This window comes from Planococcus citri, chromosome 5 (genome assembly GCF_950023065.1).
Source record: "Planococcus citri chromosome 5, ihPlaCitr1.1, whole genome shotgun sequence".
NCBI lineage: Eukaryota > Metazoa > Arthropoda > Insecta > Hemiptera > Pseudococcidae > Planococcus > Planococcus citri.
In genome coordinates this window covers 15,951,392-15,978,941 of record NC_088681.1, presented here as the reverse complement: position 1 = coordinate 15,978,941, position 27,550 = coordinate 15,951,392, and the positions used below count along the sequence as shown (strand labels likewise).

The 27,550-nt window shown below is 35.3% G+C and overlaps 2 protein-coding genes across 2 annotated transcripts; both read right to left on the bottom strand.

Annotated features, from left to right (window-relative positions):
* Window positions 1-718: 718 nt before the first annotated feature.
* On the bottom strand, window positions 719-9,235 carry LOC135847026 (uncharacterized). Its single transcript, XM_065366404.1, has 6 exons — window positions 8,808-9,235; window positions 8,376-8,666; window positions 7,966-8,276; window positions 7,294-7,620; window positions 1,969-2,164; window positions 719-1,871 (listed from the first exon to the last, which is right to left on the bottom strand). The coding sequence occupies exons 2-6, from the start codon at window positions 8,664-8,666 to the stop codon at window positions 1,446-1,448; spliced, it is 1,551 nt and encodes a 516-aa protein (XP_065222476.1). The 5' UTR covers window positions 8,808-9,235; the 3' UTR covers window positions 719-1,445.
* A 7,107-nt stretch (window positions 9,236-16,342) lies between these two features.
* On the bottom strand, window positions 16,343-27,342 carry LOC135847090 (uncharacterized). Its single transcript, XM_065366496.1, has 6 exons — window positions 27,159-27,342; window positions 21,885-22,184; window positions 21,509-21,810; window positions 20,854-21,180; window positions 17,486-17,681; window positions 16,343-17,376 (listed from the first exon to the last, which is right to left on the bottom strand). Exons 2-6 carry the CDS (start codon window positions 22,182-22,184, stop codon window positions 16,951-16,953), a joined length of 1,551 nt encoding a protein of 516 aa, XP_065222568.1. The 5' UTR covers window positions 27,159-27,342; the 3' UTR covers window positions 16,343-16,950.
* Window positions 27,343-27,550: the final 208 nt, after the last annotated feature.

The window sequence follows — 27,550 nt, the reverse complement described above, 5'->3', positions numbered from 1 at the left end:
TCTTGTTCCTTTTTCCAATTCATGGGTTTTGGTTAATTCATGAAAATTCAAACTAGTTTTTGCCAATTTTTTTCAATTTTGAAAAATAATTATTGAAATGTCCAGAGGTCTGCCTGCAGAACGAGGGTGGGGGCTCTTTTCCATCTCCACGTCAAAATTTGCTAAAAAAATATATAATATGTAGAATTTTACCAATTTTTTTTCCAAAAATTTTTTCAATTAAATTGACTCTCATCTAATTTTAAAAATTTTAAACTCATCAAGTTTCTTGGGATTTCTCCCAAATTTTGAATCTGCACAGGGTGGAGCAAGTTTTTGTAATGAATTTTTTCAAAATTAAGGGCTCCAACTCTTCTCAGAACTCAGAATAATTTTAAAAAATCATAGTAGAGAAAAAATTTCACAAAAATCATTTTCATTTGAATTATTGTTCAACTTCCAAACTATTCTTTTTTAATCAAGTTCTAAAATTTAAAAAACATAGGATGGAACTTTCATGCTGGTGAAAAATGGAATAAAATAATAAGCCACAAGCCCTACGTTTACGTACTTTTTTGCAGAATTTCTCAATTTTTTAATTCCAGAAAAGTTTGCTCTGCGTAGTATCCCTGAACATACCGATCAAAAGTATCTTCAAGTTCATTTTTTAATTGAAAAAAATTGAAAAATGATGTGCTATGCATCAGTTTCAAAAAAAAATCAAAGAAAAAAAGTATGGTTTTTCAATAGAAAAATATTTATGTTTATATCAAAAATTAATGAATACAAAACAAAAAATATAATAATTATGAAAAACAACTCAAAATATTATGCTCTTACGCATAATTAACTTAAAACCATTAACCGAGATCAGTTCGAAGAAAGGGGGAGGGGAGGAAAGCGCTCAAACACCAGAGCAGGAAAAAATTCAAGGGCAGGCAGAATCCAACGATTTGCCAAAATTTCAAAAAGAACACAAGAGGGAGGTGGGTTGAGAAATTTACAGAGTGGCCCATTTGTGAGGTTCTAAAAACATATGCGCACACCTTAATTGATTTCCTAGTACATATTTTTTCGCTTACAAGGGAGAGGTGTCTCAACTCGGACAAAAATTTTTGCATCAAGCATAGCTTGATCGAAAGAGAATTTTCCTTAAAATTTTACCCAACGTGTTATTTCCTTCTCAAGAATGGAATTGATTTTTTATTGGTAGATTTTATTGCCAAATATTTTCAGCGAAAATTCGAAAGCCACCTTCAACAGAATGATTTGATGTGGACCACCCTGTATTTCGTTGCCAGATGCACCTATATCGTCGATACATCTGCAAACTGATCACAATTAATTAAGTAAAATAAAATATTCTTATAAACGAGTCGTCATGAATTAGCGATTGACCTTTTGTTAAAAAAATTCTGAATTTTATTCAATTCAACGAGCTCATTTCATCTACTAGAATCAGCTTTCTAAAGCCTATTTTCATCCGGCCGTATTATTCCAACTTCAATTACGGAATCGTCGGATGAATATGCTTCGTTCTTCATTTCTTGCTTTGGCTTATTCGTAGATACTTTTGGTCTCTCATATGGTCTCTTTCGGCCACGTTTGTCCAGTTGGTAAACACCGACTTCGATGAGGGAGTCTTCAGAAGACGAGCGCAGGTTTCCTTCGCGTTTTATTTTTCCATGTTGAGCAGATTCGGTATATTCGGATGCTCTTTTTTTCGATCTTCGACGATTTTTTGTAACGGTTATTTCTCGGGCGTGCGTAACTTCAGTTTCGACCACTGAATCGTCGGACGAATATCGGTATTCACGCTTAACCTCTTGTTTATTGATAGATACTGCGAGTGCGTTATTGTTCTTCGATGGACTTCCTTTCTGTGGTCCTTTCTGTGGGGGAAAAATCGTCATTTAGTACTTGAAAATACCCAAATACATACCTGCGTAGAAAACAAAAAAAATGTAGGAAATTGAATCTGATACGTACTTCTTGTTCAATGAAATGTCCAGTGGCTATCTCGTGTTGTCGAACAATTCGGCGATTCGGCCGATAAAATGGGCAACTAAAACCTCGACAAGCATACATCAGTACGGCAGAATTCTTGAATGGTAAGGCAAATCTTATCACACTCTCGGCGCCTTTCAACATTGCTGGCTTGTCAGAGCTTATTCTGTTTGATTCCCTGAGGAACAATGAAACAAAAGAAATAATTAATCGAGTCACCAAGATAACCCTAGGCGACTAAGAAGTAAAAATATTTCAGCTCAGCTCAGCTCAGCCAAGATTTTATTACAGAAAAATGTAGAGAATGACTCTTGAACAAGACCTGACAAGTGAAATTCTGAAATTTGCACCCAAAATTTTATTGATAATGAAATAATTCAAAAAATGAAAATTTTTGTGTATTGGAAAATTTTTGAAATTTGCACGAATTGCTCATTTTGTGCATAAACAAATCTTCGAATCCAAATTTCTCAATTCTGAGCCATTCTGGAGCCTTAAAATTTCTCCAGAAGGCGTGAAAATCAATTTGGGGTGCTAATAACCGAGTTGGGGCTCATTATCAATCTGTTCAACGAGTTTTATCCACTTTTGAGTCAATTTTAAATTTTCCAGGCTCAAACTTCGAGTTTTTTTCTGCCCAACAAAAGGAAACAATGTCTACAGTTAAAAAAATCAAAAATTTTCTGATTGCAGAGCAATTTTTCAAATTTGCACGAACCTTGTCTGAAGCTAACCTCTCGAATCCGAATTGTACAATTTCGAACCATTCTAGAGCCTTCAGCGCGATTTTCAATTTCTCCAGAAGGCATGAAAATCAATTTGGATTTTTTATGACCAACATTTGAAATTCTAGAGAAAAGATTTAAAATCATGCTAGTGCCTCCAGAAGTCCAGAATGACTCGAAATGGTGAAATGCGGATTCGAGAGCTTGGTTATGGACTCATGAAGCAATTCGCGCAAATTTTTAAAAAAAGTTACAAAAAAATTGGTTTTTGATCTTTTATACTTCATATTTTTTTTCAGAAATGCACTTTAGATGTCAGCCTGGAAATGGGCTTAAATGTAAATAAATCCTTTAAGCAGGTCAAAGATAAGCCACAGCTGGATTTTTAGCAGCATCAATCAATTTTCACGCATTGAAAATCGCACTGGATGCTCCAGTATGGCCAGAAATGTAGTTGAAATTCAATTCGTATACGTTGATATAAGTTTTAGGACTAATATATCCATCATTTTTATTGAACCAGTGTACCAACCTATTTTTTTTTAAAAAAACCTAAATGGCCAGAAATAGTTAATTTTTAATTCTTCAAAAAATAATAACCTAGCTGACAAGGGAACCTCTTGAAGTGTCATACTCCGGTTTGAACTGGGCCACGATTTTTGGAAAGAGCACGGTCTAAAACTCCCAGAACCAAATTTTCAGCTGCCCAAGTTCATTTTTCGATTTTTGGCGAATTTTTGAAAATTCAAAATTAACTGTTTTTGGCGATTTATATGTACTTTTTTAAAAAAAGTACGTACTTCATCTGTAAAAATGGTCAAAATAAGTCCCAAAACTAATATTAATTACCCAAATCTATATTTTACGATTTCCAGCCATTCTGGAGCCTTCAGCGCGAGTTTTCAATTTCTGCAGAATTTTGAATTTGCTCCAGAAGGCGTGAATATGCAGTTGGGCAGCTAAACATCGAGTTGTGTATTATACTCGACATGTTTAAAGAGTTTATCTACATTTTAGCCGATTTTAGGAGTGACACCTCAAGAGTGGTTTTTTGACCAGCTTTTTTCAAAATTAAAAAATCCAAAAAATCAAAAGATAACCTTTTGTGAAGAAATGTTTGAAATTTGTGTGAATCGCTGTATTTCTAGAGAGAAAAAAATCAAAATTTTACCAAATTGACCTAGAACGCTGAAATTTGGGATATACCCTATTTTCGACATGCCAAATCGATTGGAACCGGTTTCAACCCGTTTTGAGCAGTTCTGGAGCCTCCAGCAGATTTTTGAAACTCGAAATTCCCACAAAATTCCATTAAATGGAGTTGTAAAGCTGAAATTTATTCTTAAAACTAATTTCAATACGCTACGAAGTACTGCAGGTGAATTTCAAGTCGTTTTGGAGCCTCCAGCGACTTTTTGAAAATTCCTGAAACCTCCAGCAGATTCTTGAAACTTTAAATTTTCACAAAATTTTATGAAATGGAGATGAAAAGCTGAAATTTACTCCACACTCCAATTTTAACACCCTCTGAAGATGACTTCAGGTCGGTTCAAGTCATTTTAGAGCCTCCAGCGACTTTTTTGAAAATTACTGAATCCTCCAGTAGATTTTTGAAACTTGAAATTCCCGCAACATTAATTTATCAAATGCAGTTGGCAAACTGAAATTTACTTCGCAGACTACATGGTGGTTTCAAATGGTTTTGAAGCTTCCAGCTACTTTTAGGAAATTTCAATTTTCCAGAAAAAGTCATACAACCTTTCAAAAAGTTGCTGGAGGCTCCAAAACGACTTGAAATTCACCAGCAGTCAACTTCGTAGGGTATTGAAATTAGTTTTCAGAATGAATTTCGACTCTCCATCTTAGTTTGATGAAATTTTGGGGAAATTTCAAGTTTCAAAAATCTACTGGAGGCTCCAGTAATTTTCAAAAAAGTCGTTGGAGGCTCTAAAATGACTTGAAATCCACCAGAAGTCGTCTTCAGAGGGTGTTAAAATTGGAGTGTGGAGTAAATTTCAGCTTTCCATTTCCATTTCATAAAATTTTGTGAAAATTTAAAGTTTCAAAAATCTGCTGGAGGCTTCAGGAATTTTCAAAAAGTCACTGGAGGCTGCAAAACGACTTGAAATTCACCTGCAGTACTTCGTAGCGTATTAAAATTAGTATTTACATAGTCTCGCCATAAGTTCTGACCCTACTTTAAACGCTTCTAATACAAAAACGAAATTTTAAAAACGTAAAAGTGATTATATATTCGGAAAGTAGATGAAAAAATCTTTAATTTGACTGTATTTAGCTGCAACATGCTGCTCAAGGCGCTTAACAAAAGGGGAATGACAGATGAAACAACAGAAGCCCCACGTACGCAAAAAACCAAAAAAAAAATTGACCGAAAAATTTTTTTTTGAAATTTTTTTATGCGCATCAATTTTTTTTTTTACTAACATAGTAGATTGGTGATCCTGGAGCACAGAATTATTGTTTTAGTGAAAAAAATTTGATGCGCATAAAAAAATTTCAAAAAAAAATTTTCGATCAATTTTTTTTTTGGTTTTTTGCGTACGTGGGGCTTCTGTCGTTTCATCTGTCATTCCCCTTTTGTTAAGCGCCTTGAGCAGCATGTTGCAGCTAAATACAGTCAAATTAAAGATTTTTTCATCTACTTTCCGAATATATAATCACTTTTACGTTTTTAAAATTTCGTTTTTGTATTGGAAGCGTTTAAAGTAGGGCCAGAACTTATGGCGAGACTGTGTAGAATAAATTTTAGCTTTACAACTCCAATTTGATGGAATTTTGTGGGAATTTCGAGTTTCAAAAATCTGCTGGAGGCTTCAGAACTGCTCAAAACGGGTTGAAACCGTTTCCAATCGATTTGGTATGTCGAAAATAGGGTATATCCCAAATTTCAGCTTTCTTGGTCAATTTGGTAAAATTTTGATTTTTTCTCTCATTTTTGGCCTAAATTGGATTTTCAAAAATTCACCAAAAATCGAAAAACCCACTTTAGCACTTGAAATTTTGACAGGTGATAAATTTTTGCATGATCTTTCGATCTACCTTTGTAAAGTTTGAAAAATTTCGTGCAAGTCCTAAGTAAGGCTGTAAGGCCAACTTTTTTTTTGGCAAGTTTGCTATAAAATGTTCCTTAGGATGTCTCCTTTATGAAAAAAGTTGTCCCGGAGGGTCGGCGAGGGGGGGTGCAATTACTCCTAATTTCATATGCCGGACTACAAGAACTAACGCTCGGAGCGAGCGCAAATTCTACCATTTCCAGCCGTTTTGGAGCGAGAGTGACACCTGAAAAAACCACTCTTGAGGTGTCACTCTCAAAATCGGCTCAAATGTGGATATACTCGTTAAACAGGTAGAGTGTAATATAGAATTCGATTTTTAGCTGCCCAACTTCATATTCACGCGTTCACGCCTTCTGGAGCAAATTCAAAACTCTGGAGAGATTGAAAAATCGCGCTGGAGGCTCCAGAATGGCTGGAAATTGTAAAATTTTGATTTGGAGGGTTACTTACGGACAAAATCCAGCGATTCGCGCAAATTTCAAAAATTTCCTCACAAACTGTTATCTTTTGATTTTTTGGATTTTTTAATTTTGAAAAAAGCTGGTCAAAAAACCACTCTTGAGGTGTCACTCTTAAAATCGGCTCAAATGTAGATAAACTCGTTAAACATGTCGAGTATAATACACAACTCGATTTTTAGCTACCCAACTGCATATTCACGCCTTCTGGAGCAAATTCAAAATTCTGGAGAAATTGAAAAATCGCGCTGGAGGCTCCAGAACGGCTGGAAATTATGAAATTTGGATTTGGGTGGTTAGTTTTGGACAAAATACAGCGATTCGCGTGAATTTCAAAATTTTCCACCCAAACGGGAAACTTTTGATTTGTTGGATTTTTAAATTTTGAAAAAAGCTGGTCAAAAAACCACTTTTGAGGTGTCACTCTCAAAATCGGCTCAAATGTGGATAAACTCGTTAAACAGGTCGAGTGTAATATACAACTCGATTTTTAGCTGCTCAACTTCATATTCACGCCTTCTGGAGCAAATTCAAAATTCTGGAGAAATTGAAAAATCGCGCTGGAGGCTTCCAGAATGGCTGGAAAATGGTAAAATTTTGATTTGGGTAATTAATATTAGTTTTGGGATTTGTTTTGACCATTTTTATTGATCAAGTACATACTTTTTTATAAAAAACCATTAATTGCCAAAAACAGTCAATTTTGAATTTTCAAAAATTCGTCAAAAATCGAAAAATGAACTTGGGCAGCTGAAAATTTGGTTTTGGGGATTTTAGACTATGCTCTTTCCAAAAATCGCGGTCCCGTTCAAATCTGAGTGTGACACCTCAAGAGGTTCCCTTGTGAGAGTAAGAGGTCATAATCACTCTTAGGCTCTATTCAGGAGGCCGCCCTTGACAATTTTCCACCATTAAGTAAATCTTGGCTGGACATTTCTTATAGTGATTTTCAAGCTAATTCGTTATACTGGATGGGCACTGGTACATGTTTTCAATTCCTAACAAACTGGTACCATAAAGCTACACTTAAAATTCAATAAATCTTACCAAATTGGAACTTTCAATGAACCATAAACGCGTCTACCATCCAATAAATTGAAAATCGAGGTTCCCTTCATATACTCCTCAAAGGCTTGCTCGTACTCGGCATTTTTCTCAAACGTAATAATTAGGGGCAAACGTTGTACCATCGTAAAATCTAAAGCTGGATATTTGTCGTCCTTTATATTGCGAAATTCGTAAGACATGACTGGCTCATCGTTAAAAATATCCAACATCTTTTTGGAATATTTTTCGGCTAATTCTTTAATTTGTATCTCTTTCATCGTTCCTATCATGTCGTCAGGATCATCTTCAATATATTTCTCTTTCAATCTGAAATAAGTACAAACATTCGTATTATTACAATAGGTACGTATTTTTTTTGCGAGCATAAAAAATTCTCATAAGAAAGCCGAAGCAGAATATTATGTATAAAAAATTCAGCGCCAAGTGCAATGCGTCAAAAGCTAGTAGTTTTTTGTTTCTGCAAAAATGGAACATTAATTGCTACCTGCAGGCGCAGATGCAGTAAACCAGAACAAAGTTAGAGTGCATTTGAACCTGTACGGTACGATGTAAATATGCCATTCATTCTAAATAATGATTAATACATTTATTCACATTAATTCACTCGTAGATTATTGAGTCGGTTCGTAAAACACATGAAAAAAAAATCACCTCAAGAGTTGGTTCTTGGCATTATTTGCCAAATTTTCGTAGTGTATCACTTTCGACTCAGCCAGAGAAATGGCCATTTGCAACACTTGTCCACTCGAGTTCTCGGGTGGTGAATTAAAACTGAATGATACTTTCGAGGCATTTAAATTAGGCGGCATTCTTGAAATATTTTCAGGTTCAGGTAAACTGAAGCTTGTCAAAATTCTTGGAACGGCTCCATCTAGTGGATCTTTCATTTGTTGCGCCTGTGTAGGATCGTTCAAGATACCACTTTCTGAGACTTCTGAATTTTGTCCTGCAGCCAATGCCACCTGTTGAAACAAAACACCCGATTAATTCGAGGTTTTCTAAACCAAAAAAAATAGAGTTTTCGAATTCATTTATACATTAAGGACTAGGGTTGGGCATACATTACGTTTCTTGAACTGTGATGACATTTTAGGAGTTGTCTTATTGTTGGTCTTGGCCTTGGTGAAATAATTTATGCTCAAAACTACGTGGTAATCGAACTGCGGATCGGTAAGACTTGCTAGAATAGTTTCTCCATCGGTGTTGTATCTGTCCATCTTGAATGTATACAATTTCCTCTTTCTGCCTCTCCCAACATGGGATGGTGGCTCGGGTATTAAATTATTAGCGGCTAATTGTTTCAACGTTTCGAAAGGAATTGTAACGTCGTCCCCTATTTTTGGCACCTCCATCTATAAGCAATCGTACAATCGCATGTAAATTAATATTATCCTGAAAATTGTCTGTGTACAGGATATACAATTATACATATCATACGTGAAATTATATGGTAAATATTGAGAATTAAATTGAAATTTTAACGTAAGGATTACCTTGGGGTGTGAATAATTACTCGTAATCGTAAACAGAAACACTTAATTAATATTTGAATAAATTGAAACCTGAAAGCGGTGTTAAGGTGTTATCACTGACAAAATGACATTACATTCTACTGATAAGTAAATTCAGAATACAACAAAACAAATATAAATCAGTGTAAGGCTCTATATAAAGTGGGTGAGCGCATCGGCCATTTTGTTCCCTGAGTGATAACGGACTAGTAAGTATGCATACAATTTCTCACGTAAAAAATGCAATTTTCTCGATAGTTCGCGAGTCCGGGTGAACTTACGTGTAGTCTCAAATTAAAGACAATAAAATTTCCTATCGATCGATATTAAATTTTGATCATTTCATGAAAAAATAACGACTTTATGAATACTTCAATTTTACTGATTTCTGCGTACTACGTACGTCGTCTCTCGTCTTTAAACTAAAAATACTCGAAATTTTCAGTGGACGCATGGGTATTTTAATACAGCAAAATGTTCGTTATTTTATCCTCTTTAAAATGAGCTATTACCGAAAGCTCTACATGCAACCGTTCAAAAGTTTTCGAAGTTGAAAGTTGGGAAAACAAGCTGCAGATGGTAAGTACTGAACTTTGAACTAATATTACTCGAAATTTTCAGTGGACACGTAGGTATTTTAATACATCAAAATGTTCGTAATTGTATCCTTTTTAAAATGGTTGTTTACCGAAAGCTCTACCTTCAACCGTTCAAAAGTTTTTGAAGTTCAAAGTTGCGGAAAGTGGTCAAATTGTGTTATCACTGTTATCAGTCACTTAGTTTTGATCAGTATTTTACTTTCCGCAACTTTGATCTTCAAGATCTTTTGAACGATGGGAGGTAGAACTTTCGTTATAAGCTCATTTTAAAGACGATAAAATTACGAACATTTTGCTGTATTAAAATATCCATGTGTCCTTTGAAAATTTTGAGTAAAATTTGTTCGAAGTCAAATACTTACTGCCCGCAGCTGATTTTCGCAACTTTCAACTTCGAAAACTTTTGAACGGTTGCATGTAGAGCTTTCGGTAATAGCTCATTTTAAAGAGGATAAAATAACGAACATTTTACTGTAATAAAATACCTATGTGTCCACTGAAAATTTCGAGTATTTTTACTTTAAAGATGACGTACGTAGTATGCAAAAATCAGTAAAATAGAAATATTCATAAAATCGTTATTTTTACGCGAAATGATCAAAATTTAACATCAATCGATAGGGAATTTTATTGTCTTTAATTTAAGACTGCATAACAGTTCACCCAAACTCGCGAACAATTTAAAAAATTGCATTTTTTACATAAGAAATTGTATGCATAATTACTGGTTCGTTATCACTTCAGGGAACAAAATGGTGGATGCGCTCACCTGGTTTATATAGAGCCCTAATCAGTGGTGCTCAAACAATCATAGCGTATCACACTAGCGATCCTCGTTTTTGTGCGAGTAACTCGTGCCAAGGTGTCGCTAGTGTCGCACTCGCACCTGTCGCGTCGTACTACAGATTTGAATAATCATCCTAGTGTTTTTTTATTTTTGAAAAATAATTGTAAAATTCATCAATTCATCATAAATGAACTTATCAAATTTATGGTGCGGTACAATCATCTCAGTCCAATGGTGATTTTTACATTTTATGACCTGGAACCGGTTCTAATCGATCAAATGAAGTCAGACTTGGGGAATAGGGTTCTTTCGGAAGCTAAAATTGACCCACGCAGTTTGAAGGGTCAAAGTTGAAAATTACAGAAAGGTCATTTTTTCGGAGAAGCATAATTTAGCCCCAAATTGATGAAAATGGTCCAGATTCATACCATTGGTGAGTAACGTCATTATGAACAACATATCCAAATTCCAGCTTTCTAGGTCATCCCCACCTCATTTAAAGCGGGAAACCCTGATTTTGACCCTATTTTGACCTCAAATCACTATTAAAATTGACCTAGAGAGCCCCAATATCCAGAATACAATGGAATGGTGCCACTTGAGTGCCTTTTGCGGGGTTCAACCTTCCAACCTCATTTGACCCCTCTCCAGGATCAAAACAGTGGATTTTTGCGTGTTTTTTGACATTTCGCCAAACCTACAGCCTCTCCAAATTGACCTAGAACATCTAAATTTTCACAGTACATTGGGATGATGTACCTCAAGTGCCTTTTGCAGGTTTCAGCCTTCCAAACCCATTTGACCCCTCTCCAGGGTGAGAAAATGAGATTTTTCAGCTTTCAGCTATTTTCAAGTTTTTTTTCAACCTTAAGAACACCCTGTAGCTCGTTCAAATTGACCTGGAGGGTCCAAATTTTCACAGTACATTGGGAGGATGTACCCCAAGTGCCTTTTGCAGGTTTCAGCCTTCCAAATCCATTTGACTTCCTTCCAGAGTCAAAAAACTGGATTTTCAGCCAAATTTTTGTAAAAAATGGGCTATTTATTTGGTCCTCAGCGTCAGTCTTCCTGCGAACATGCTAAAAGAACACTTGACGTCTTGGGAAGAAAAACCCATACACGAAATTGGCATTGCAGCGAAGCTGTAAATACATAATGTTTAAAAACACTCATTGGGTCACCATTTAATTTGAATGTTTTCAAGTGTTTGAAAAGCCTACAAAGTTTCTGGTACAAAAATTTGGCTCTTACGTAGCGGCAGACTGCTACGACTTTTTTGATTTTTTATGATTTCAAGGCGCTACATTTCTCTCGAGAATTAATCGAAGCAGTTTTTTCTCAAAAATGTGACCATCTTATTCAGGACATACTGAGAATTTAAGAAACAATTTTATAGACTGTTTTGAGCTGAATGGGTTATGAATTTATGATGTGTAAAATTTTTGAAAAAGTGTCATTCGATCAAAATTTTGAGAAAAAATCAGGAGCATTTTTGAATAATTTTGAGTCAAAAATTGAGTCAACTTTTCACTTAATAAAATGATTCACACTTCGCATAGAGAAAATCACACATTTTTTTATTCGTACCTGTTTATTCAACTCAATTTTGAGCTCGAAATTCTTCAAAAATGCCCAAAAAAATGAGAAAAATTTTTGATTTTCGCTAGAAATTTCAATACCTACCTACAATTTGATGGGCCAGAGTCGTATTTGCATTTTTTTTTAAAATTTCGAAAATCATGACCCAATTTCAAACTCAAAATCTTTCAAAAGTGTCAAAAAATACTTTTGTCGAAATATTCGAATTTCTAGCGAAATTTTAATTCATTTTAATACGGCGTAATCATTTTTGTGCTAAATTTGCACAAAAATCACATCTAAAGGGCGTTATAGCCCATTGCGTAATTGTCCTGCAAACTCAAAACTTCATTTATGATTTACCTCCTATGTTCGACCCCCCCCCACCCACCCAGGGGCGTAGCAAGCGGGGGGGTTGGGGGGGGGACGGTCCCCCCGGCAGGTTTTGAAAAGTTAAAAAGTTGGCATTTTTGAGTTTACGAGGATGAAAATTCCAAAATGATAACTTTTCAATTAATCATTAGTTGAAAAGTTGGCGTTTTTGACTCAGCTTGATTTGCCAACTGAGAACTTCAGAACTCACAATTGTCAACTTTATTTTCTACTGATTATCTAGTTGAAAAGTTGACAATTTGCAATTGTTAAAATTAAATTAAATTTGCCAACTACATACAATTAATTTCAAATGTAATGTACCTATATTGTAGGTACATTTTTGATTTGCCAACTGAGTACTTGAGAATTGGAAACTCAAAATTGCCAACTTTTCAAGGAAATTATTCATTTTGTTCGAAAATCAACAATTCTCATTTATTTTGTTTACTTAAAAAGTTGGAATTTTTTAATTGAGTATAGAAGAGAATTAAAACCAACAGAATCAACCCCCTTAAATTTAAATTTAATTCGGCTATTCTTATTCTAAATTTGCCAACTGATGCGAGCATGATACAATATCTGAGGACTCAGTTGGCAAATTGACCAATAATGTTGCACCTACTTAGTTGACAAATTTATACTTGATTCATTTTTTCATTTGCTTATTTATTTTTCCGAAATTCCAAATAAAACAATTACATATTGTGATAGCTTTTTATGCTATTTTAGTTCTTAAAATGTACATTTCCAAAATCTTTGGCCCTCGCTTCGCTCGGGCTAATTTGTTTTCCTTTTTCACAGTAAGTTTGCATTTTCTAGAAAAATATTGCAAGAATTTGAAAAATGCAAAGATCAGAAAAATGATTTTCTATTGTCAAAAATGACGTTCTTCGGTTTTTTGTGTTACAAATTGTTAAAAGCTTTTGCCCTCGCTTCGCTCGGGCCATTTGCTTTCACTTTCCCAATTCTAAATTTCTACAAAAATATTAGGTAGGTAAGTCTCGAATTTGAAAAATATCAAGATTGGAAAATATCATTTTTGACTTTGAAAAATTACGTTTTTCAGATTCTCAAGTTATAAAATTTTGCAAGCTTTTGCCCTACCTTTGCTTGGGTCAATTCCATTTCGTTTTTTGTTTAAGCTCAATGCAATTACTCCCCAATTATACATAAAAGTTTGAATAAAATTGCGTTAGGTAATTTTCAATTTTTTTAAATTTCCAGTACTTAATGTTGAATAAAAACATTGGGTCAAATACAAAAATTGGGAGTATTCCCTTAAATCACAATTTCTAGCCCGAGCGAAAAAAGTACAAGCAAAGCTGTTTTATTTGAGCAAATTTTTAATCGATTTTGCAGTTGGCATTTTTAACATTACAAAGTTGGCATTTTTTAAAATTTACCCCCCCTTGTAAAATCACTTTGCTACGCCCCTGCACCCACCCAACATTTTTCAGGGCCGTATGGACGAACCTGTGTACAGTTTTATTGAGGATGGGAGGGAGGAGGGGGTTCGACCGAAAAGCAGGAGTATCGATAAGGCCATTTTTTGGCCCCAGACAGTTATCGACTGAACCACTCTTAAATTGTTGTAATAAATGCCCCAAATACGAATCCGTGGTTAGTTGACCCAAAATGACCGTTTTTTGGGCTCCAGGGGTTCCCAAAGTTGCGAATAAAAAAAGAAATTGTGGAACCACTGAGCATTATTTTCAAAAACTTTTTTAGCGTAAAATATCTGCTCGAACCCGTTAAACATGATACGAGGCAATTTTTCCATTTTCGACCTTCGGGGGCAGAAATTAGGAGGGTTTTAATTTTTGGAAAATTTTGGAACCACCATTTTGAACCCACCCCTTTGAACCCCGCTGAAAAGCTTTTTACAGTTCATTAGTATTTAAAAGGCCTCCACCCTACCAAATTTTCAGCTCAATAAAAATTTTCGCTGGTACTCAAAAATCCAATTTTCAAATTTTTCGTAATTTCGATATTTTGGGAACCCCTGTAAAACTAGAAACTTGCGATTTGCGCCAAACGAACGTTTTGAGGTATATATTCAATTAACCAGATGAAAAAGTTTAATTAAGCTCCGTGTACATTTGTAATTTTGAACCCTTTTTTCAGAGCCCCCATTTTAGGAACCCCTGAAAAAGTCGATTTTGCATATTTTTTCAAATAAATTGAAGCATTTACATATTTTGAAATACACCAGCAAGAGCTCAATAATTTTTCACTCGATTTTACCAGCAACTTTCGAAATTGAGCTTTTTTGGGCCAAATTCTGAGATATTACTTCCTCGAAATCATGAAAACGTGATTTTAACGTTATTTCGAAGAGTAAAATCTCAGAATTTGGCCCAAAAAAGCTCAATTTTGAAAGTTACGGGTAAAATCGAGTGAAAAATTATCGAGCTCTTGCTGGTGTGTTCCAAATGTAAATTCTTCAATTTATTTGAAAAAATATGCATAATCGCCTTTTTCAGGGGTGCCCAAAGTGAGGGGCTCTAAAAAAAGGGTTCAAAATTACGAATATACAGATAGCTTAATTAAACTTTTTCACCTAGTTAATTGAATATATGCCTCAAAACGTTACGTTTGGCGCAAATCGCAGGTTTCCAGCTATCCAAGGGTTCCCAAAAAATCCAAATTACAAAAAATTGGAAAATTGGATTTTTGAGTACCAGCGAAAATTTTTATTGAACTGAAAATTTGGTAGGATGGAGGTCTTTCAAATACTAATGAACTGTAAAAAGCTTTTTAGCGGGGTTCAAAGGGGTGGGTTCAAAATGGTGGTTCCAAAATTTTCTAAAAATTAAAACCTTCCCAATTTTCGCCCCCGAGGGTTGAAAATGAAAAAATTGCCCCGTATCATGTTTAACGGGTTCAAGCAGATATTTTACGCTAAAAAAGTTTTTGAAAATAATGCTCGGTGGTTCCAAAAATTCTTTTTTTATTCGCAACTTTGGGAACCCCTGGAGCCCAAAAAATGGTCATTTTGGGTCAACTAACCACGGATTCGTATTTGGGGCATTTATTACAACAATTTAAAAGCGGTTCAATCAATAACTGTCTGGGGCCAAAAAATGGCCTTATCGATACTCCTCCTTTGCCAACTGATATACTTATGTTTGTGACCCCGCCTGACAAAATCGACCATTTCGACAAAAAAAAGTGTACAAAATAATGACATTTAAAAAGAATCTTAAGGAAAAAATACCAATTTTTCCGATTGATATTTTTATTTTCCGTTTAGGATTTTTCGGGGCCCAAATGTGGATTTTTCTACTTGAATACAAGAAACGAACTGGCCCGGGCGAAGCAAGGGCGAAAGTTTCTGAAAAAGTGAAAATTTGATCTCGAGAGGCCAAGAAAAAGAGAACAGGCTCGAGCGAAACGAGGGCGAAAACTTTTGAAAGTTTGCACTTCGAGAGGGCTAAAAACGATAATTTTTTTATGCGAGAAGTTTATTTTTAGGTTTTTAAAATTTGAAAGATTTTCTTTCAGGATTTTAATTTTGAAAAAGAAATTAAAAAATTTACGTACCCTTTTTTTCGGGGACCTCCAGAAAGCGTAGACTGGAGTAAACTAGCCTTTTGTCTCCCTCTCAATGGCCCTATCATTTTAAAGTCTATCTCAATTTCAAAAATTAGTATCTAAGTCTTTCTTGCGTATATATTCAAAAATGTTGAGGCATACAAACCCCCCCCTCTCACAGTCCTACAATTTCGCGGTGCAAACTATTCCTCAGGGTGCCCTCCTGTATGATATCTAGTCGAATTTTAAAACCAAAGAATGTTGAGGTAGGTAAGTCATTCCGTGATCTTGATTTTGTTTTTTTTTCAGCAATTTCAAATCAGTAATCACGCTCAATATTGTCCCCAAAACGATACGGTAATTCCATCCACTCGGCATTCAGACATTTTTGTAAAGAAATTTTCGTGCTTTCTGAAGAAATTCCTATATTCGACTATTTTTGTGCTTTTGTGTTTTTTTTGCGGATTTATTAGACACTTTGAAAGTACAAAGTTGTGGAAATGTTTGCTAGAAAGAAATTATAATGATTTGAAAAATTGTAGGTAGGTACCTAAAATCCATCGATGAGTGATGACTGATAAATTTATGTACGATGCGAATCACGTATTCATAAAAAATGGTCAAAAAAAATACATACAAGAACGTTCTTTCAATAAAAAAATATTTATGATTAATAAAAATTCAAGAAACAAAACAAACATAATTAAATTATGATTATAAAAAACAATTCAAAATATCAATTACATATCATTGCACTTATATGTACATACGTGACTAAAAACCATTAAGCAAGATCAGGTCGAAAGGGGGGAGGGGAGGTAAGCGCTCAAACATCAGAGCAGGAAACAAATTCAAGTCTAGGCAGAATTCGACAATTCGCCAAAATTCCAAAAAGAAGTCAAAAGAACACAAGAGGTAGGTTGAGGAATTTACAGAGTGGCTCATTTGCGAGGTTCCCAAAAAACACACGCATACCTGATGAAGTAATCATTTCCCAACTTACGAAGACTCATTTTTAGAAAATTATGTACGATTTGAAAATGTCTTGATTTCTTACTTATTCTTTTGATTTTTGCTTACAAGGGAGGTGTTTCAACTAGCACAGAAATATTTGAACCCGACACGGAGCTTGATTGAAAGAATGTGCAGAAATAATGTATTAAGTACTATCTGAAATTTCAGAAGCGAAATGCATTTTTTGATTCTAAAAAATAAACGGATCAAAAATGACCAACTACATAGAATCAGGCTTCTAAGGCCCATTCTCATCCGGCCGTGTAATTCCAACCTCAATTACGGAATCGTCGGATGAATATTGTTCGGTCTTCGTTTCTTGCTTAGGTCCATTTGTGGATACTTTTGTCTTTACATAAGGCCTCTTTCTGCCACGTTTGTCCAGTTGGTAAACACCGACTTCGATGAGGGAGTCTTCAGAAGACGAGCGCCGCCTTTCTTCTCGTTTTATTTCCTGCTGTTGAGGAGATTCCGTGTATTCGGATTCTCTCTTTCTGAATCTGCGACGATTTTTGGTAACGGTTATTTCTCGGGCGTGAGTCACTTCTGTTTCAACCACTGAATCGTCGGACGAATATCGATATTCATGCTTGACCTCTCCTTTATTCGTAGATACTACGAGTTCGTTATTGTTCTTCGATGGACTTTCTTTCTGAGGTCCTTTCTGTGGGGGGGGGGGGGGAAATTCGTCATTTAGTATTTGAAAATACCCAAATACGTACATACCTGCGTAGAAAACAAAGAAAATGTGTGAAATCGAATCTGATACGTACTTCTTGTTCAATAAAATGTCCAGTATCTATCTCGTGTTGTCGAACAATTCGGCGATTTGGGCGATAAAATCGGCAACTAAAACCTCGACAAGCGTACATCAGTACGGCAGAATTCTTGAATGGCAGAGCAAATCTTGTCACACTCTCGGTCCCTTTCAACGTTGCTGGCTTGTCAGCGCTTTTACTGCTAGATTCCCTAAGGAACAATGAAACATTAATCGAGTTACAAAGATAACCCTAGGCGAATAAAAAGGAAAAGAGTATTTCAGCTCAGCCAAGATTTTACATATTACAGAAAATTGTGGCGAGAATGACTCATGAACAAAACCTGACAAGTGAAGTGTGGCAGCCTCCCAGCCAGCACAAAAAATTTTGAACTGGTCAAAGGGAGATCGAAAGGGAACTTTGAAATACACCATCAGCAAACATTTTTTCAATTTTTGACGAATTTTTAGAAATTGAAATTTGCCCAATCTTATGAAAAAATAAAAATTTGAGCATTTTAATACAAACAGTTGAAATTTGGTTTATACTATTATTTCGACCTTCGAATTCAATTGAGCATGATTTGAAATCATTCTGGAGCCTTCATCAGATTTCTAGCTTTAAGTTTCTGAAAAAATGTCAAAGAGGTGAAAATGAAATTCAGCTCCTATAAATTGGGATTTACTATCTCTATGACCCCATCAATCGATTCAACTTTTGACATGGATATGTTTTTTGTGTGTCGAGGGTTTGTCTGAAATTTACATCATGCTGGGGTCTGAAAATTCGGGGAAAATTCTGCTGTTTCTTATCATGTCAGATATTTAAAAACTTGGGAAAAAATTGACCAAAATCCAAAAATCCACTGGAGGCTCCAAAATGGTTCTAAAACACGACCAATCGACTCACGAGATCGAAAATAAAGTACGAACCAAATTTCAGCTTTTTCCGTTCACGTGTTCGCGAACAATTAATTTTTCATTTCGTTCAAATGAATTTGAACCTCCACGAAAAGTAATTGAAAATTTGTGCCTAAGTAGATCTTAAGGGTCATAAAAAAAAGTAAATCCAAGTTAATAGAGGAGTCAAATTTCATTTTCACTCTGAAAGAGGTCAAATAAGGTTGGAAGGTTGAAACCTGCAAAAGGCACTTCGGATACCTCTTCTCATTGTATGTACTGTGAAAATTCGGACCCTCTAGGTCAATTTGGAGGGGCTGTAGGCTTGACTAATTGTCGAAATTTTCAAAAAACACGTAAAATTCATGAAAAAATCCACTTTTTTGACCCTGGAGAGGGGTCAAATGGGGTTGGAAGGTTGAAACCTGCAAAAGGCACTTTGGGTGCACCCTCCCAATGTACTGTGAAAATTTGGACCCTCTAGGTCAATTTGGAGGGGCTGTAGGTCTGGCTAAACGTCAAAAAACACGCAAAAATCAACTTTTTGACCCTGAAGAGGGGTCAAATGGGGTTGGAAGGTTGAATCCTGCAGAAAGCACTCAAGGGGCACCCTCTCATTGTATTCTGAAAATTTGGACCTTCCAGATCAATTTTAGGGGTGAGGGGGTCAAAAACTAGGGTCAAATGTGGGTTTTCCCACCTTAATCAGGTGGGGATGACCTAGGAAGCTGAAATTCGGATATGTTGGTCACAATGGGGGTACTGACCAATGGTATGATTTTGGACCTTTTTCATTTATTTGGAGTCATATTATGCCCCTTCAAAAAAATGACCTTTCTGTAAAAATGGGGTTGGAAGGTTGAAACATGCAAAAGGCACTTCGGGTACATCCTCCCAATGTACTGTGAAAATTCGGACCCTCTAGGTCAATTTGGAGGGGCTGTAGGCTTGACTAATTGTCAAAATTTTCAAAAAACACGTAAAATTCATGAAAAAATCCAATTTTTTTACTCTAGACAGGGGTCAAATGGGGTTGGAAGGTTGAAACCTGCAAAAGGCACTTCCGGTACACCCCCCAATGTACTGTGAAAATTTGGACCCTCTAGGTCAATTTGGAGGGTCTGTAGGTTTGGCTAAACGTCAAAAAACACGCAAAAATCCACTTTTTTGATGCTGGAGAGAGGTCAAATGGGTTTTGAAGGTTGAATCCTGCAAAAAGCACTCAAAGGGCACCCTTTTATTGTATGCTGAGAATTTGGACCCCCTAGCTCAATTTTAGGGGTGAGGGGGTCGAAAATAGGGGTAAAATGTGGTTTTCCTCAGCTAAAATGGAGTGGGGATGACCTAGGAAGCTGAAATTGGGATATGTTGATCACAATGGAGGTACTAACCTATGGTATGATTTTGGACCCTTTTCGTTCATTTGGGGCCATATTATGCCCCTCCAAAAAAATGACCTTTCTGTAATTTTCAACTTTGGCCCTTAAGACTTCGGGAGTCCATTCCAGGTCCTAAAAGAACCCTATTCCTCAAGTTTGATCTTATTTGATCAATTATAACAGGTTCCAGGTCATAAAATGTAAAAATCAACATCATACTGAAACTTATATCTATATATGTGACCCGCTCTGACAAAACCGACCGTTTCGACAAAAAAAAGTGTCCAAAATAATGATGTTTAAAATGAGTTTTAAGGGTTGAAAGATCAGATTTTTGAGAAAAAAACATTTTTTGAAATTTTGTCGAAATGGTCGGTTTTGTCAGAGCGGGTCACATATAGATTTAAACTTAGTCATTGTGGTGCCCGTTTTAAGTATACGTAGTCATTGTGGTGCCCGGTTTTGGGCTTGTGGCGCCCAAATCGGGCACCACAAGGTCTTTTTATATAAAACGATGTAGAATTTGATGAAATGCACTCTAAGGTGAAAAAAAATTTTTGAGGCAGGCACCACAAGTACCAAGTTTATATAACGGGCACCACTATGACTAAAAAACCCCCAAAAAATAAACTGCTCCAAAACACCTTTATCATGCATATATATGTGATCCTTTATGTACGCGGGCACCACAATTACCATAAAAGACCCGGGCACCACAAGGTAGGGTACTAGGTACGTGTATTCATAAATAAATAAATATAATATATATCAAAACTGACACACCGGGAATCGTCTAGTTTGAGCTCAAAACGTCGAGAACTATCAAAATTTTTGACCCCTGACCTTTTTATCCAAAGTGGGCCTACCGCAATAGCCATCATTTTTTACAAAAATTTGGCTAAAAACAGAGAGAGTTGTTTAAATTTGAGTTGTTTTCGTGGTCAGGAGTTCGTAGTGACCTCTGTATTGTTTTGTGAGAAAAACATAGGTCATTTTCGAATTCTATGCACTTTTTCAAGTAAACTACTTTCCCCGGTTTTTGATTTTTGAAGTTTAAAGAGCATAAGACTAATCATACAGCTATAAAAAATTTAATAAAACTTACCAAATTGGTACTTTCAATGAACCATACACACGTCTTCCATCTAATAAATTGAAGATCGTTGTCCCCTTCATATATTCTTCAAAGGCTTGCTCATACTCGGCATTTTTGTCGAAGGTAATAATGAGTGGCAAACGTTGTACCATCGTAAAGTCCAGAGCTGGATATTTGTCGTCCTTTATATTGCGAAATTCGTAAGACATCACTGGCTCATCGTTGAAAATATCCAACATCTTTTTTGAATATTTTTCAGTCAATTCTTTAATTTGTATCTCTTTCATCGTTCCAATCATGTCGTCAGGATCGTCTTCTGAATGTCTCTCTTTTAATCTGAAATACAACATTTGTATTATAACAAGAGGTATGTTTTTTAGGCATAAAAAATTATCTACAGAAAGAAGCAGAAGCAGAATATTTTCTACAAAACATGCAGTGCGAAGTACATACAGTACAATGCCTCAAAAGCTACAGTAGCCTAGTTTTTTGTTTCCGCAAAAATGGAATATAATTGCTACCTGCAGCCGCAGATGCAGTAAACCAGAGCAAAGTTAGAGTGAATTTGAACCTGTAGATGAATCTATTAGATTACCATCGATCGTAAAGTGATTAATTCACCCATAAATTGCGTCGATTCGTACAAAACGTGAAAAAAAATCACCTTGCGAGTTGGTTTCGGGCATTATTCGCTAAATTTTCATAATGTAGCACTTTTGATTGAGCCAGAGAAATGGCCATTTTCAACACTTGTCCGCTCGAGTTCTCTGGCAGATTAAAACTGAACGGTGCATTTGTATTAGGCGGTGGTCTCGAATCATTTTCCAGTTCAGGTAAAGTGAAGCTGGTCAATATTTGTGGAACTCCTTCACCTAATGGATTTTCCATATTTTGTTGCATCTGGGTAGGATCGTGTAGGAGGATGCCACTTTCTGATACTTCTGGATTTTGTGCTGCGAATGCCACCTGTTGAAACAAAACACTCGATAAGTTCGAGGTTTTCTACGCCAAGAAAATCAAGTTTTTAAATTCTTTCGTACATTACAGTTGGGCATACGCTTCTTGGACTGTGACCGCGTATTTTTTGGTGTTTTAATGATGAGCTGGGCACTACTGAAATAGTTGTAGCTCAACACTATTTTGTAATGGAACAGAGGTTCCAGAAGACCAGCTTGAATGGTTCCATCATCGCTGTTGTATCGCTCTATGATGAAGCGATACAATTTCCTTTTTTTACCCTTCACATGGGAAGGGGGCTCAGGTATCACATTAGTAGCAGCTAAATACGTCAACATGTCAAACGGGATCGTAACCTCATCCCCCATTTTTGGCACCTCCATCTAAACAATCATACAATCGAATGTAAAAAGTCGCTTATTATTATACTTAATGGTTAATGTTATAAATCGCTTTATGTTATTAAAATCATTTGGTCCTGATCTTTTATTATCATATTGTAATTAAAACATTGGATAATGTTACAACTTTCAACTGATTTTAATGCGTTTCTTTTTGCATTTTGACATAGTTTTTACATGTAGGTATGTTTTTAACAGGGATGTTGACCTTTACATTTTTTTTTATTATTTCAGTTACAGTTTAGGTAAAAATTGATAGATGAATAAAGGTTGCGGTTATGGTTATGGTTACAGATTTTTGATGGAATTTTTTCGGTTAATTTGGGTTACGGTTAGTTTTTTTTTATGGAGTCAAATTTTTAAAACATGGGATTTTCAAGGCTAATATGTGAAAAATCACCAAAAAGTCTCACTTTTCTGTTAAACATTTCTAAAAAGGTTCACTTTTTTTGCTAAAAATTAAGTCAAAAATGTTGCTCTTTTACACAAAGTTTCAATTTTCCCCAAAAAAATTGAAAAAAATATTAAAAAATTTTCAAATGAGCTCTGTGTTATGCTTAAATTCATAAATTGTTGAAATCTCGCTTTTCTGCCAGTCACTTAACATTCTTACTCAAATGTCAAAATTTCCAAAAAAAAAAAAAAGTCTTGATTTATTGCCATACTTTTGGCTTAAAGCTGCAAAATCATCTCACTTTTTGCCATTTGGATAAAAACGTGAAAAAATCTTTTTTCTTGCCAGTAATTGACAAAATTGAGAAAAACTTTGAAAAATTGCTCAAAATATCGTTGAAATGAAATTGAAACAACCAAAATCTGATGAAATATCTCGAAACATTGAAAAAAAACCAGATCATTGATAATCGTTGCAAATTAATCTAAAAATGTTGCAAAACCGCACAAAATGTACCAAGGTTAAGGTTAAAAACCAGTTAACATCCCTGTTAACACTTTTCACCCAGTTTTTGCCTAAGTTTTCTGAAATTTCAGACGTTTTTTGTGATTAACATCGCTTTCAATATTTTTTTCATAACTTTTCGACGTTTCAACCTATTTTCAACACTTTTTCTCTCAATTTTTGCAACATTTTAGTTCAATGACTACATATTTAGTGACAAAAAATTCACTTTTTTTCAATTGGTTTGTGTTATAAGTCGCTCAATGTTAGATATTAAATTGGGCTGGGACAAACGTTATAACATTAAGCAACTTTTACTGTATTATCCTGAAATTGTTTGTGTAAATGTAAAATGCACTGGGGTAAGTCCGAATGCGTTTTTCACAATTTCAACTTTTGACTGGCTGTTAGCCTGTTACTCTCCTACAAATGAACCAATATGGCTCAAATTTATTATGTAGGTTCCCATAAGGGTTCTTTACTTATGGTAAAAATTTGAGTGGGATTGACCATGGGCTGTATACCGATAAACATAAACAGTATTGGTATCAGGTATTGGTATTTAGCATACAGTACCCAAGATGGTATTGGTATTTTGGTATTTTCCAATACAGATGTTATTTTGGTATTGGTATTTCGGTATTTTATGGATTTTTTTTGGTATCCAGTATTGGTATTGTACCGACCCTACTGACAAAATTATGCTGAAAAGCATGCATAACAGTGTGTGATTTTGGACTGGTGTAAAAGGGTGCAGTATCGCGTTAAAAATATACATTTTCGCATGCTAAACAGAAGCAATCTAGCAACCAAGTATTTTCTAAAATGCACCAGTGAGTAAAAATTTTTCTAAGTCCAAAAATTGATAACATTTATGCAAAAATAACCTCTAATCTATTAAGCTGGAGGTGTCTGAGTGAGGTAAGCGGCCACACATCGCAGGAACCATAGGATCAATCCCCGCACCCGCCGGAAATTTTAAAATTTTTTTTAAAACTTTAAAAAAAAAATATCTATTAGAATGTCTTAAAATTCACAATTAATCGGTAGATAGTATTGCCAGTGAGTTTGAGCAATTTTTCTGCTGTTTTTGTACTTTTTGTACATACTTTTGGTTTACTTTTAAGCATGCTATTCACTGGCTGAATAGTATGCGATTTTTTGAAAAAGTCCAAATTCACACAATATGTGTGTGATATGCAAAAAAGCATGCATTTCAGCATGTTGTACGCACAATTTTTGTCAATAGGGAATGTAATACCGAATTGAAATGTGTGTTTTTAGGCCAAAATTGACTATGAAAATTCAATACAAAATAATAAAGAAATCAAAAACTTCAAAATTTTTTAAATTTTTTTGGGACTTACAATTTTATATATTTTTAAACACCTTGATTTTGGAGTTACTTATATTACAAGTTTTCCAATTTATGAAAATTCAAAATAGGTACCAAAATAATATCATTGAAAATTATTTTGGTATTGGTATTTTGGTATTAATACCTACTATTTCAACAAGTTAATCAGTACTATTTTCTGAATTGGTACTTCGTCTGTCTGCTAATTGGTATTGGTAAAATGGTATTCGTAAATTTATTCAAAATTTACCATTATTGGTATTTTGGTATTTATATCGGTAATTCGGTATACAGCCCTGCGATTGACACAGTAGCTTTCACTCAGTGGAGCAGACGTGTGGTTCAAAAACAGAGCGTCCTACGAAAATTACATGTCAGCAAAATTGTAGAGAATTTTAATTCTCTTTGAGATCACTTTTACCAGATTTTCACAGGACGTGTGGTTCGTCTGGTATATGCGAAAAACTAAAATATGGGAAATCTGCATTTGAAAACAAATTCAAAACAACAACAAAATAGTCCGGCATATGACAATAGGAGTAATTGCACCCCCCCCCCCCCCGCCGATCCTCCGGGACAACATTTTTCTTAAAGGGGACATCCTAAGGAACATTTTAATGCAAAGTTGCCAAAAAAAAAGTTGGCCTTACTTACAAAATGGCGGCCATTTTGATTTTCAGGTCCGCCGAAATCGCAGATTTTGTGTTTTAACATAGGACTTGCACAAACTTTTTCAAACTTTACAAAGGTAGATCGAAAGATCATGCAAAAATTTATCACCTGTCCAAATTTCAAGTGCTAAAGTGCGTTTTTCGATTTTTGGTGAATTTTTGAAAATCGAATTTAGGCCAAAAATGAGGGAAAAAATCAAAATTTTACCAAATTGACCAAGAAAGCTGAAATTTGGGATATACCCTATTTTCGACATGCCAAATCGATTGGAAACGGTTTCAACCCGTTTTGAGCAGTTCTGGAGCCTCCAGCAGATTTTTGAAACTCGAAATTCCCACAAAATTCCATCAAATTGGAGTTGTAAAGCTATAATTCATTCTAAAAACTAATTTCAATACGCTACGAAGTACTGCAGGTGAATTTCAAGTTGTTTTGGAGCCTCCAGCGACTTTTTGAAAATTCCTGAAGCCTCCAGCAGATTTTTGAAACTTTAAATTTTCACAAAATTTCATCAAATAGAGATGGAAAGCTGACATTTACTCTACACTCCAATTTTAACACCCTCTGAAAACGACTTCTGATGGATTTCAAGTCATTTTAGAGCCTCCAGCTACTTTTTTGAAAATTACTGGAGCCTCCAGTAGATTTTTGAAAATTACTGGAGCCTCCAGTAGATTTTTGAAACTTGAAATTTCCCCAAAATGTTATCAAACCAAGATGGAGAGTCGAAATTCATTCTGCAAACTAATTTCAATACGCTACGAAGTTGACTGCTGGTGGATTTCAAGTCGTTTTAAAGCCTCCAGCAACTTTTTGAAAGGTTGTATGACGTTTTTTTGGAAAATTGAAATTTCCTAAAAGTACATAGCTGGAAGCTTTAAAACCATTTGAAACCATCCATGTAGTCTGCGAAGTAAATTTCAGCTGGCCAACTCCATTTGATAAATTAATGTCAAGTTTCAAAAATCTACTGGAGGCTCCAGTAATTTTCAAAAAAGTAGCTGGAGGCTCTAAAATGACTTGAAATCCACCAGAAGTCGTTTTCAGAGGATGTTAAAATTGGAGTGTAGAGTAAATGTCAGCTTTCCATCTATATTTGATGAAATTTTGTGAAAATTTAAAGTTTCAAAAATCTGCTGGAGGCTTCAGGAATTTTCAAAAAGTCGCTGGAGGCTCCAAAACAACTTGACATTCACCTGCAATACTTCGTAGCGTATTGAAATTAGTTTTTAGAATGAATTTTAGCTTTACAACTCCTATTTGATGGAATTTTGTGGGAATTTCGAGTTTCAAAAATCTGCTGGAGGCTCCAGAACTGCTCAAAACGGGTTGAAACCGTTTCCAATCGATTTGGCATGTCGAAAATAGGGTATATCCCAAATTTCAGCTTTTTTGGTCAATTTGGTAAAATTTTGATTTTTTCCCTCATTTTTGGCCTAAATTCGATTTTCAAAAATTCACCAAAAATCGAAAAACGCACTTTAGCACTTGAAATTTGGACAGGTGATAAATTTTTGCATGATCTTTCGATCTACCTTTGTAAAGTTTGAAAAAGTTTGTGCAAGTCCTATGTTAAAACACAAAATCTGCGATTTCGGCGGACCTGAAAATCAAAATAGCCGCCATTTTGTAAGTAAGGCCAACTTTTTTTTTGGCAACTTTGCATTAAAATGTTCCTTAGGATGTCCCCTTTAAGAAAAATGTTGTCCCGGAGGATCGGCGGGGGGGGGGTGCAATTACTCCTATTGTCATATGCCGGACTAAAATACAATTAAACCAAAAACATTTGAAATGGAACTGAATTCCAAAAATTTTCATGTCATGGTGAAGAAGGGGTAGTAGGTACCCTCAAGTCACTGCTGGGTAGCGGTTCGGAATGTGCAAACCTCTAGGCACTAGAGTTACAGTAGTAATTCGGACCTACCCCACCTTACATAAAATATAGATATAGGTAACATATAAAGTCACAATGCGACAATGGTAGATATTGAATTACCTAAACTAAAATTTCTATTCAAAGATTAGGTACCTTGGGTTGTGAATTGATGCAAGTTGTGTTTCCTTTCTCCCAACTATCTAAATTTTGTTGCACAGTACAAGTACTCGTACTTTACTTGTAATATTGTAAAATTGAAAGCGGTGTTGAGCGTTAGCATTATTTGACGAACTATAAATAAACTAACATTCCATTTCTACTGATAAGTGATAAACGGTAGAATGCAACACATGAATCAGTGGTGCTCAAATAACTATCAAACAACATTTTGGTGTTTCTCATTCTCGTATATCATTGGTTGAAACTCACGTGAGTGCAATAAAATTGTAAAATATTGACCAATAGAATGGTGAATAGTGTATAACACTAGCGATCCTCGTTCTTGGACGAGTAACTCGTGCCAAGGTGTCGCTGGTTGGCGCCGT